The sequence below is a fragment of the Gobio gobio genome (genome assembly GCF_949357685.1).
Source record: "Gobio gobio genome assembly, chromosome: 11".
Classification (NCBI taxonomy): Eukaryota; Metazoa; Chordata; class Actinopteri; order Cypriniformes; family Gobionidae; genus Gobio; species Gobio gobio.
This window is the reverse complement of record NC_137104.1, coordinates 46,614,216-46,628,490: the sequence shown is the minus strand read 5'-3', so window position 1 is coordinate 46,628,490 and position 14,275 is coordinate 46,614,216. Positions and strand designations below refer to the sequence as shown.

The following is a 14,275-nucleotide window of genomic DNA, read 5'->3' as shown; positions in this document are numbered from 1 at the left end:
ACTTACAAATTAAAAGTATAAGCAATAGTAAAAGTGATGCTTGGCAAGTTTTATTCGTTTTCAACTGCACAGCTTCTTGAATATATTACGGTCTCATAACAAAAAAAAACTAGGGGAGGATAATAACCGTTATCTGATATAAATGCACAAAATGTGTGGGGCTTCGGGAAAATGTGTGTAGGCTTAGAGGAAAGGCACAGGCAAAATGTGGTAAAAGCTCACAGGCAAAATTTTGATATCCCACCATGACATTCATTATGAATTCATTTTAATTGCAGATTACATCAGGTAATGAGGGCAATTTATCGATCGTTCAGCTGATAGTGTCCTGACACAGATGCTAAATCACATACAGTATTCGCTTTATTTTTCTCAAACGCTTGCAAAGAGATCCATGTGTCACTTATTAAGCTTGGTTTATTTTTTTATGGAAATATCTGTCTTGCTAATAAAGCTTGTTTGTTTGAAAACTGAATTCTCTGTTTCAGATGAAACATCCGGCACACTTTGGGTCTAACTAAACAGTCTTCACAACAAGACTGACCTCACAGACATGAAAAGCCAAAATGGGATAATTAACCAAAAAATGAAAATATTGTCATTATTTACTCACTCTCCATTCTGAACCTGTATACTGTTATTTTACAAGAAGAAAAACAAGATTTCTGAAGAAAATGAAGGTCTTTTTATACAAAGACACCATGAAAGTAGGGGTGTAACGATTTTCAAACCGAACCGAAAAGCCACGGTACTCTCATGGTGTACCGAACACCCTTTAAAAAAAAAAAAAAAATTGTATTTAGTTCGTTTTGTGTGTGTGGGGTGCCGGACAAACGGGTGTCTATGTAGGTCTGTAAACTTGTCATCTTTTCAATTCTGTCCATTTTATCATGAAATAAAAAAAAAAATGCTGTTGTGACGCTCTTTGAGGTGGCATGGTCCATTGACTGTATAAAACATGTAATGTCAGTGATGTCACCCGTAGGTTTTTGAAGAGCATTTGAGAATCCCCAAAGTGGGCAGAGCCGGCCGTCGCCATCTTGGCAGCATATCACTCCCAGATAACCGAAAATTGGCAAAGAGGCGGGACATGGTGGACTAATAGACAGCAGAAAAGCGGTTAGTAGTGACAGCAGCGGCAATCCACCTGTCACTCAAGTGGCCACGCCCTTTCTTATGCAGAACTTTAAAGGAACACTCCACTATTTTGGAAAATAGGCTCATTTTCCAACTCCCCTAGAGTTAAACAGTTGAGTTTTACCGTTTTCGAATCCATTCAGCCGATCTCCGGGTCTGGCATAGCTTAGCATACACTCTACAAGTTGGGTTGAAAATGGACTAACCTAACAATTGGGTTGTTTTAACCCAGCAATTGGGTTGTTTTAACCCAGCAAATGGGTTGTTTTAACCCTGCGGTTGGGTTGAATGTTTTCTTAAAACAACCCAATTGCTTTTTTTAGAGTGCAGATCATTGAATCTGATTAGATTGTTAGCATCTCACTCAAAAAAGACTGACGGAAAATGAAAAGTTGCGATTTTGTAGGCCGATATGGCTTGGAACTATACTCTCATTCCTGTATAATCAAGGAACTTTCAAAACTTTCACATAAAATGGACAGAATTGAAAAGATGAAACGTACATGATGAAACTACAGAAGAGTCAAGTTTTAAATAGGAAAAATATTGAAAGTATTTGGTCATTTTGTACCGTTTTGCTAACGGTCTAATCAGATTCAATGATCTATGCTAAGCTATGCTAAAACTGCTGCCGCCAGACCCAGAGATCGGCTAAATGGATTTGAAAACGGTAAAACTCAACTGTTTAACTCTAGGGGAGTTAGAAAATGAGCCTATTTTCAAAAATAGTGGAGTGTTCCTTTATGGCTTAATATAATTTAAATGGATGAAAAATTCACCCCCTCACAGTTGTCATGAAGGGCAAAATTAGCCGTATAGACCAAAACCACTTTTTGTACCACTACCAGGCTCTAAACTTGTTTTTTTTTTCTGCTGTAAAGTTGATTATTTTAACATGGGGGGGGGGGTCTATGGGTCTATGGTCTCTAGTGGCCAGTCGATAAATTTTAGTTTAAGTCACTTCCGTGTTGGATTCAAGAAAGAGACCGGAAGGTTGCTGCTTGGGCTTGAGAGATCGCTGTATAGGCGCCACAGTTCAAGCGGCAGCGTGGAGCACGAGTGAACGCGATCATCCCTTCCTCTTCAATACTAGCTACAGAATAAACATGAATGAACATCTGAAGGTATGTTGAAAGATACAGTACAACTTACTGAAACGTATCATATGTCGTGTATGTGAAGACATCTATTATGTTGAAAACAAAACATGATGAAAAATGATAATTGCAAAGTTTTTATTCCATGACTAGTGTAAGAACTGTGGCACTATCAAAATCAAAACATTTGACAAGCATCCTGACCAGACTTACATTGCAGTTCAACCAATAGCGTGAGTTTGGGACGGGACCATCTGTTTGGCTCACCAATGGCAGACAGTTTGGGAAAACAATGACAAATCCATGACTGGTGGTGGCACAGAAAATGCATGCTTCACCTTTAACAAACACTTAAAATGCATATTTCTTGCTCTCTAACACAAGAATGTTTTTTAATCCCAATAACCAGCCACCCTGACCTGACAAGATGAAATTAGCCAAGAAAGTGTCCCTGTCTTGTAAACACGTGCAACATAAATGAGGCTAGAGGTGACGTCTGGAGGAAAACTGTTCCAATCAGATTCATCACACTCACCCTTCAAGCGCTCTCTCTTTCTCTACATCCACCTGTCAGACTGGACAAATTGAATTTGTCTTCCTCCAGTAGCTCTCTGAAGCTCTAAACAGCGCATTAGTGTCTACAGTCATCAGAGCTGTCAAAGGCAATCTGTTTAGTGTGACGCGGGCGACGTGAATAGCCGCGCCGTATGACATTACACTGGCGCTCTCGCTCCGTCGCTGATAATTGCTTTATTTGAAGTGGCCGATCATTACTGCTCTAACGCTGAGGGCTCACATACCCTGACATTCCTTTTAGCTCTGAGATGAAGTTTCATTTACAGGACCTGACGTTCAGATCTGTTTTCTTCCCACAGTTCCAATAATACATTGCTATGACAAACTTGACGTTGACAGCAACCACACTGAACGGTAGTGCTCAGGTTTGAGTGTGGCCCATGGCCCAAATCATGTACTATGGTATTTCTATGGTACTTCCAAGAATACCATACTTTTACCATGGAGGTATATATAGTACAATGGTATTTTTTGAAAAATGTACTAAATGATTACACTTACAATTGTATGGTACTTTGTGCTATATGTACTATGGTAGTAGCATTTAAAAACCATGGTACCATAGCATATTCAAAATTATTACAGTATTAACATATGATCCCATGGTATTACCGCCACGGTACTTTTTGTAAAGGTAATCATACATATTCACATACATGGTATTAATATGGTAGTCCAAGGTACTTCCAGGAATACCATGATTTTACCAAGCGTCTAAAAACCATGCAACCAGTACACTTACAAAAAGTATGGTACAACCATGTTTTTAGGACCTGGTACCATGGTATTTTGGACATATACCTTGGTAGTAGCATATAAAAAACATGATCATGATTTGCCGCGGTACTATGTAAAGTAACACTGTATTAGCCACTGATACCATGGTATGTTACCACCATACTTTTTGTAATGTCAAACATTTAAAGACCATGGTATTTGTATTGTACTCTAAGGTACTTTAAAGAATACCATGTTTTTACCATGGTACATGTCTAAAAACCATGGTAATACCGTAGTACTTTTGGGCAAATGTAAAAAATTATTTTAATTACAAAATGAATGTTACTACCATGGTATTTTGGACATCTACCATGGTGACAATATACAAAACTATGGCACATAGTATATTTCAAATCACCCTCTGATACATGGTAATATGTTACTACCACAGTACTTTTTAAGGTTAATCATATTCAAATGCCATGGTATTTTTATTGTACCCTAAGGAACTTCAAAGAATAACATGGTTTTTACCATGGTACATGTCTAAAAACCTCACTAATACTATGTTAAACTTGTGCTGAATGTGCCGAATTATTACACTTACACTTTGGAAATGTACCATGGTAGTAACATATAAAACCATAGTATATAGTATAGTTCAAAGTACCACGGTATTACCATCTGAGACCATGTTGTTTTGGTATTCTTTTGTAAGGGTAATCATTCACATAGCATGGTATTTATAAGGTACTCCAAGGTATTTATATACCATGATATTACCATAGTGCATGTAAAAAAAAGGGGGTTTTGTTAGCATGAATGCAAACATAATTATGCTAATGCTACTTATTTCTGCTAATGCTAATTTTGGACTCAAACCGGCCTCATTCACGTGAGCACCACAGCTCCAACGCTCTGACATTTTGAGTATCGTTTCTGAAGATTGTAATCTACCCAGAGGTCACTAGAAGTAAAGATACCAATAAATAAGTCACGATCTAAAGCAGCAAACCGCTTCTGTGCACATGATGGATAGTGGGAAGAGACTGTTTGAGTTTGGCAGGCACTCTACCATAGTCAGTGATTAAAGTAATCAGCTGATCATCCAGTGAAAGCGAGAGACTCCGGAACAGAAGACAATTATATTCACGACACTGCAGCGTGGAAAGGCATCATACAACTAGATCATTCGACTCACTGCACTGTGACAAATTTCATACTGAATAGATAATAATGTCATTATAAGGTCCAGCTATAATGGAACCACAGAGCCAACATGCTCCGTGATCCACAAACATCTCTGGGCGACTGGGGGCTCCTGTGGGTGGCGGTGTCACAAGTAAAGCTGGATTTGTGTTTAATAACACAAGCTGACATTTGTGTTTGATTAACATTTAGACAGTGTAGAGGTCTGGAAGGGGATTCAATTGAAGCACAATGCTGCGGTAAACAATACCCTGTGACCCGACAAAACCCACGAGAACAAAAGAGTTAATTAAATTAAATTGTCAAAAAAAATCTTGTAAGATAAAATAAAATATTGAAAAATAAAATATTTTTTTGTAAAATAAAATAAAATCTTGTAAAATAAAATATTGAAAAATAAAATATTTTTTTGTAAAATAAAAACAAATAATGGTCAAATAAAATAAATAATACAATGAAATAAAAAATACAATTATATATATATATATATATATATATATATATATATATATATATATATATATATATATATATATATATATATATATATATATATATATATATATATATATATATATATATATATATATATGTATATATATATATATATATATATATGTATATATATATATATATATATATTCATCCTATTCATTTTATCTTATTTTATTTTATTACTTTGTTTAGCTATTTTTTGATTTTATATATATATATATATATATATATATATATATATATATATATATATATATATATATATATATATATATATATATATATATATATATATATATATATATATATATATATATATATATATATATATAAAAGAAAAATAAATAAACAAAGTAATAAAATAAAATAAGATAAAATGAATAGGCTTAAGGCCCGTTCACACAAACAATAACGGCACAGAGAAACAATATCATTGGAATCACTTTCAGAACAACTTTATCAGGCAGATGAACAATAAAAACATTGACAGCCAATCAGAATCCATCCTGCTGTAATGAGCTTGAGCATTTAAAGCGGCAGACAAGCACACACTTAGAATAAACAGAACGACATCTTCCGCTAATGTGGACGCTAATATAGTTATCATTATTAGTGTGAACGGGCCTTTAGGGTTAGTGATTTGAACAAGACTTGAAGGTGAATTGACCCTGGAAGGTCTGTTCTGATTTGGACCAATTAGACCACCTAGCAACACCCTAGCAAGTAAGTTTATAATGAGGTTTCCTTCAAACAAATAAAACAGAGCACAAATTGAGCTCTGTCTTAGACATAAAGTAATATATTGGTGCATACATGAGCAAAAAGAGTTATATAAATTAAAATATAAAATATGAAAATATTTTTTCATAAATTACAAAACCAGTCCGGATTGAAGCTTCAGGTCCTTTTGGGCTCAGGTTAGGTACCAGACATCTAGTGCGGGTTTAAAAAAATGAGAGTTGTGTGTGTGTGTGTGTGTGTGTGTGTGTGAGATGTGTTACCCTTCACAGCACACTCCCTCTGGGATCCCAGAGCCCATTTACAAACCCTCTTCAAAAAATAGCACACACACACACACACATTATCACTCTCCGAATGTGTGTGCACACACATGGCTGCTTGAATACCATGTATATATATATATGTGCACAAATGTATGTAGCTGCCAAAAGCCCATCTACTCTCTCATGTTAAGCATGAGTTATGCATCTGCCCAGGGTCCATTTGTCATGAAAGGAGGCCAATTCACTTGTTGAAGTAGGTTTGATTGCTTGCATTTAACCAGCTATATACTATAGTACAGTCCAATCATTCTAATGCTGATCTGGTGCTTTTTTCAGCAAGGATGCATTAAGTTGATCAAAAGTGACAGTAAAGACATTTATAGTGTGACAAAAAAATTAAATTTCAAGTAAATGCTGTTCTTTTGAACCTTATCCATCAAAAGGAATCTTGCTAATAATAAGAAATGTTTCTCAAGCAGCAAATCATCCTATTAGAATGATTTCTGAAGGATCATGTGACACTGACGACTGGAGGAATGATGCTGAAAATTCAGCTTTGATCACAGGACACATAGTGTTCTTTGAAATTGTAATAATATTTCACAATATTACTGTTTTTATATACATGCAAGCCTTGGTGAGCATAAGAGACTTCTTTCGAAAATGATTCCAAACTCATATATATACACATTTATAATAATAAAAGTGAATGGAAAGTGTGTGACTATATGATAAACAAAGAAACATGAGCACATGCTATTCTCCTTTCACGTTTCCTGTTCCTTTACTCCTCTCTTTCTTCACTAAAACGCCTCCTCAAACACTCATAAACACGCAGTTCTAATTATCCTTTTTCTAAAAACACTTCCACTGCCCTAAAAGAGAAAGTCAGACATTTACACCTGCTGCTTCCATTTCTCTAGATCTTTCTATTCTCCTGCTATGTGTCGCTCTTCCACCCTCTCAAGATGAAACGGTGTGAATTAAAAACCAGGCAAACAAAGAAGCCCATTAAATGATGTTTGGAAAGCTACGAAAGCACAAACTTAATGAGGTACAGAACGGATTGGTCCTCATGTGCGAGTCTTTTGGGAATACAGCAGGAATATATGCACACGTCACATGAACACACACACGCGCTCAGCGGTATGATAATGTGATAGTCTGCCGTCAAGGTCACGATCACCTCTACGTCTGCGAAGGAGGGGAAAAAATCATCAAATAACACACTCAACAGCAACAATATGGAAATTAGGCCCATTTGCTGGAATCGCACCATGCTTCAATATCTAACTCGTGTTCATATTAACAAGTGCTTTCCACCCTGAGAAATGACTGTGGTCTGTATATCTAGTGAAGTGCTTAAACAAATGAAAGGTTATCAGCTGCGGTAAAGGCATGCCGAACGTCAAGGATTTCTGCCATCGCATTTAAAGGAACACTCCACTTTTTTTGGAAATAGGCTAATTTTCCAACTCCCCTAGAGTTAAACAGTTGAGTTTTACCGTTTTCGAATCCATTCAGCCGATCTCTGGGTAGCACTTTTAGCATAGCTTAGCATAGATCATTAAATCTAATTAGACCGTTAGCATCTGGCTCAAACATAACCAAAGAGTTTCGATATTTTTCCTATTTAAAACTTGACTCTTCTGTAGTTACACCGTGTACTAATGCCGCGTTCCAGGCAACCCGTAACCCGTGTTTTTCCAACCTTCCACCCGTGAAAGTGCACTGGAACGGCAGTCGAACCCGTTACTTCCCCCCCGTGAACTCGTACTAGATCGATGTCCTCCCAGTTACGTGCTCTGACGTCACATAGCCCGCGAAACAACAATGGCAGCCCCTACGGACGCGGTGTTTATGAATGTCGTACATTAAAAAAACTAATTGTTTATTAAAATAAGGTATTATTAATAGGCTCTATTATTTGTCTATTATTATTATTTAATTGTATCTATTAAATGTTATGCATTATCAGCAGCTTTTCTAGCGTTAGCTAATTTTCAGTCCATTAAGCGCAAGAATAAATTAATACCAAATACATTTCCAAATATACAAATAACGTAAAATAAAAGGTATAACAGCTTCTCTTGCCTTATGCACTGTTTTTTCTCCTCTGTTTCCCTCAAATAAGTAAGGAGTAAGCACTTTTGGCGATAGAAATGATTGTAAATGAGCGTAAGCACCGTATGGTCCGCCATGCTTTGTTTACATCTAGGTACCGCTCAGACAGTTTGGTGTGACTTTGCCTGGAGCGCTGCACTCTAAAAAAAAAAAAGGTTCTATTTGGCTCAACAATGGTTCTTTGTCGTAATCATAGAGGAACCACTTTTGGTGCTATATAGCACCATATCTTAACATGTTCTGTATATGGTAGCGGTGCTATATAGCACATTAGTAAGCGGTGCTGTATAGCACCTTAGTCAAAGAACCGGTGAAGAACCTCTGAAGAACTGTTGAAGAACCACTGAAGCACCAAAATTGGTGCTGTATAGCACTTAAAAAGGTTCCCCTATGATCACGAGCCAAGAACCATTTTTGGTGCCTTAAGCCGCGTTTCCACCACAGGAAATTTCCCCAGGAACTAGGAACTTTGGGATGGTACTCGGTGTGTTTCGACCGCAGGAACCAGGGTCTAAATGAAGTTCCGGGTAAATATTTCCCCCTCCAAACGGCCCTGCTCCCGAGGTAGTACTTTTTCAAAGTTCGGGAACTTTCGAGGGTGTAACTTGGGCGCTGAACATGCTGATTGGTTGAGTTCACCCAGCATTTAATTTCAACCGGCATTTTTAAAAGTCTTTTGCAAGGTTCGTTCTGCGTTCAGTAAATATCAGTCACCTCACGGTCAATGTCCGTAATAGCTGATAATAACATAGGTTGTCTTATTTTAAATCTAGATTTACGAGCTTTCAGAATACGCTTTAGTATCAGTGCTCGTCTCTTTTCCGCCATTTTGTTAATTACCTCTTTAGTAAACCAATACATAAACAGCAAAAGCAGCGCTGCTTGCATCTCCTCCATACTTGTTATTGTTGCAGACAGTATTGCAAAAAAATGATTACTGTCCATCGCCGACTGGGAGGAGCAGCCGCGCGCAGTCCTACATCACTGGACTAATTTGCCTAATCTTCACGGTACTTTAGACCGCAGTGGAAACGCATACAGTAGCAGGTCTGGGGGAAAAAAAAGTTCCTGTAAAAAAAGTTCCTCGGACAAATTGTTCCGGGTAATTTCAGGGGAAATGGGACTATATAGAACCTTTTTTTTTTTTTAGAGTGTACAAAGTCGTGATTCGTGGTTTGAAGTCGTTACTTACGGGCTCAAAAACCCGCCTGGAACGCAGCATAAGACTAACGGAAAATCAAAAGTTGTGATTTTCTAGGCTAGGAACTATACTCTCATTCCTGCGTAATAATCAAGGAACTTTGCTGCCGTACCATGGGTGCAGCGGTGCAATGATATTACTTAGCGCCTTAAAATAGGCTAACTTCCGTCAACATAGCCAACGGGACAACCTGCTTGCACAGGGAGCATGCTGGGGACTATTTTCAGACGCTGCGTAATATCATTGCGCCTGCTGCACCACAATGTATCACAACTGTTTTCAACATTGAAAATGCAGCATATTAGAATGATTTTTGAAGGATCAAGTGACACTGATGATGCTGAAAATTCAGCTTTGCCATCACAGGAATAAATAACATTTTAAAATATATTAACATACAAAACTGTTATTTTAAATTGTAATACTTTTTCACAATATGACTGTTTTTTATCATATAAATGCAGCCTTGGTGTCAAAAAATCTTACCACAAATTTGAACATTAGTGTCAGTGACTGTCACAGGGTGTTTTGGTGTTGGTTCATGTTCATTGTTCCCTGTTCCCTGTTCATGTTTTAAGTTTATCATGTTCTTGCTTATGTTTTAGTGTCATGTTCACAGTCTTGTCATGCACTTCCTGGTTTTGTCATGTGATTCCCATGCCCTCATGTGTTGTCATGTCATTGGTTCATTGTATCATCACTGTTCACAGGTGTCACTTGTCTTGTCATTAGTCTGTGTGTATTTAAGCCCTCATGTTTGCCATGTGTCTTTGTCAAGTATTGAATGTTGTAACCCGCTGTCGGTGAGTTCTGTTAGTTAAAGCTCTTTATAGTTTGTTTTTGCCAAGGCCTTGTTTTATGTTTTTGTTTGGAATAAAGCTGCATTTGGGTCCAACAACTTGCCTCCAGTGGAATATTGTTACAGTGACTATATAATACGACACATTGTAAAAAAAGTTTTGTCGTACTCACTTTGGGAAACTGTTTTACAGGGATCAAAATCTTCTGTCCCAGTTTCATGTTCTTGTTAATGACCACATCGATGAACTTCTCATCCTCTTTGTCTTCATCTTTCTGAATCTTTTCGATTTCTGTTGAGAGAGAAAGATAGGGAGAGTTAGTCAAATCATTATCTAGGTAGAATAAAGGTTTATCAGAGTGAATCTCAGGTCCAGATAACGGTCTTGCCATTTGCCCGATGTCATTTGTACTTATGTCATGCGTATTTTTGACTGATCGGTGGACTGTGAAATAGCTTCCATTGACCACGCTGTAATTCAATTGGATGTGCTTATAATCATATCTGATAGACATTTCTTCTGTGATTGGAGGATATTTCTGTCGGTGTGGCAAGCGTCGTCTGATTAGACATTAAAGTGTGTAAATGAGCTCTTCGGGCGCGCACAGAAGTCATTGTTGTTGTGGGACACAGTGGGGTGCTGGGATATTAGTCACATTAATGAGTTCTTGTATGTGTGTGGGTCGTAGTATCACTGTGGGTACTCATGATACGTTGCATTATTGGGACAGAGTTGGTTCATTGATGTACTTAGCAGAAAGCAATATGGAAAAGGTTGTTTTAGTGGTGGCGACTAGATGATAGGAAAATCTAAACAAGAAAAGTTCACATAATCTGGACAGTACAATGATTAAATTGCTCAATCAACTGCAAGATGTAACTTATGCAATCAAACGGCCAAAAACAATTTTGCTCATCATATTTTTAAACATGATTTCATATCGAATTTGGGGAACATTTTATTTAAAGGTGACGTAGTTACACGTTACTACTAGTGCTGTCAAATCGATTAATTGCGATTAATTGCATCCAAAACAAAAATTTGTGTTTACATAATATATGTGTGTGTACCGTGTATAATACATATACACACATGCATGTATATATTGAAAAAAAATGTGTTATATTTATATAAAATATTTATATATATATATTAGGGCTGTCAAAAGATTAATCGTGATTAATCGCATCCAAAATAAAAGTTTGTGTTTACATAATATATGTGTGTGTACTCTGTTAATTATTATTTATATATAAATACACACACATTCATGTATATATATCTAAGAAATATTTGCATGTATATACTGTATATACATTTATATAATCTATAATATATATAAATATAAATGTTTTATATATATATTTCTTAAATATATACATGCTTGTGTGTGTATTTATATATAAATAATAATTAACAGAGTACACACACATATATTATGTAAACACAAACTTTTATTTTGGATGCGATTAATCGCGATTAAAGGGTTAGTTCACCCAAAAATGAAAATTCTGTCATTAATTACTTACCCTCATGTCGTTCGACACCCGTAAGACCTCCGTTCATCTTCGGAACAGAAATGGAGATATTTTAGTTTAAATCTGATGGCTCTGAAAGGCCTCCATTGGCACAATGGCACTTTACACTCTCAAGACCCTTAAAAGGTACTAAAGACGTCGTTACAAAGTCCATCTCACTACAGTGGTTCTAAAATAACTTTATGAATCGGCGACAATAGTTTTTTAGGCGACCCTAAACAACGACTTACATAGTGATGACGATTTCAAAACAAGGCATCATGAAGCTTCGAAGCGTTATGAATCAGTGAGCCGAATGATGATTCGGATCGTGTGTCAAACCGCCAAACTGCTGAAATTTGGCGATTCAAACCGCTGATTCGACTCGCTGATTCATAACGCTTCGAAGCTTCATGATGCGTTGTTTTGAAATCGCCATCACTATGTAAGTCATTATTTAGGTTTTTTTTGTGCACAAAAACTATTCTCGCTGATTCATAAAGTTATTTTAGAACCACTGTAGTGAGATGGACTTTGTAATGACGTCTTTAGTACCTTTTAAGGGTCTTTAGAGTGTAAAGTGCCATTGTGCCAATGGAGGCCTTTCAGAGCCATCAGATTTCAACTAAAATATCTTCATTTCTGTTCCGAAGATGAACGGAGGTCTTACGGGTGTCGAACGACATGAGGGTAAGTAATTAATGACAGAATTTCATTTTTGGGTGAACTAACCCTTTAATCTTTTGACAGCCCTAATTTACATATATATACAGTATATACATGCTAATATTTCTTAAATATAAACATAAATGATAAACATGAATTTATATATATACATAATAATTATACACAGTGCACACACATATATTCTGCAAACATAAACTTTTATTTTAGATGCGATTAATCGATTTAACAGCACTAGTTACTACATGTACTTACTCTAGTAATGACAGTAAATTATGCATAATTGCAAGTAACTAACCCTAAACCAAACACTTACTCTAACCATAACTCTATAGTAAGTACATGTTGTTAATTAATATTACTCAGTACTTGAGTAAGTACAATGCAACTAGGTCACGTTAAAATAAAGTGTAACCCAAATTTGACAGTACAGTTTTAATGTGTCAGAGAAAATCCTCTACTGCTGACCTGATTTATGGATCATAACTAATTTAAGTTAGAATTGTGTGTCCACAAATATTTATCAAACAAGTAAAAATATTCAAGCAAACCTCAAGAAGGTCCACTCAAGTTGGCATGGTACATATAAAATAAAACTTAATTCTCGTCCCATTGCAATATGCCAGTTATTCTATATTTAAAGCTTGGCTTATGAATATTAATATGTTTATGTAACAATGACTAATTAATAATGAGATAAGTCATCAATGGAATGCATTGCAACAGTGCCTATCATCGGCCTTGGTTCTGGAAAGATTTTTCATTTTTTCCATAGGGAACGTCTTCATTTAATATTTATAAGCCATGAACCAAACTGGTGAATTGTTGTGTTACAAACTTTGATTTGAAGCAAAAAAGTCAAAGGTACAAGACTGTGTACTTAACAGCTTTAATGAGGAAAAGAACCATGAAGCATTATGAATTACATAATTGAATAACATTTTAAAAACTATTGATTTAAAGATGATGAATTGTATTGTGTGTGTGTGTGTGTGTGTGTGTGTGTGTGTGTGTATATGTATATATATATATATATATATATATATATATATATATATATATATATATATATATATATATATATATATATATATATATATATATATATATATATATATATATATATATATATATATATATATATATATATATATATATGTATATATATATATATATATATATATGTATATGTGTGTGTGTGTGTGTGTGTGTGTGTGTGTGTGTGTGCATACATACAGACTGTATATTACTTCCTGATGAACATTCCCAAAACTTATACAGTAAACCTTGGCCATTAACTCTTAATGATATTTAGAGCACTTCAAAACTCTTTAAATATAAAAAGCACTTTTAATGTTCTTTTCTACAGTCTGTCATCTTGTGACGGTTATTGCGCTTTAATATTCAACACTCTTTTCCATTATTTGTGCTTTGGTGAGGACAGTTTATGCAAAATTAAGACATCATCCAATCCCTCGACTAATCAGGAAAGCATTTCTACTCAAACTGAAAAAATAAAGCCGCCAACTCTGTTTAGACCATGAATCTGAGGCCTATATGTGCCATTATTACAAACTAAACTTCACTGCGATAATTTACTTTAGCACGGGCTAAAATTAACACTCGGCAAGCGCCAAATGCGTGTTGGCGAGTGAAACGGTGTCGCTCGCATAACATTTTTATGAAAACTAACAATTCATGAACATGAACA

At 35.8% G+C, this 14,275-nt stretch overlaps 1 protein-coding gene across 1 annotated transcript in view; it reads right to left on the bottom strand.

Annotated features, from left to right (window-relative positions):
• khdrbs3 (KH domain containing, RNA binding, signal transduction associated 3) overlaps positions 1-14,275 on the bottom strand; it is a 205,320-nt gene that overhangs the window by 73,254 nt on the left and 117,791 nt on the right. The window contains exon 2 of the mRNA XM_079828968.1: positions 10,536-10,654. Within this exon, the coding sequence (XP_079685094.1) occupies positions 10,536-10,654 (119 nt within the window). The remainder of the gene's footprint in view (positions 1-10,535; positions 10,655-14,275) is intronic.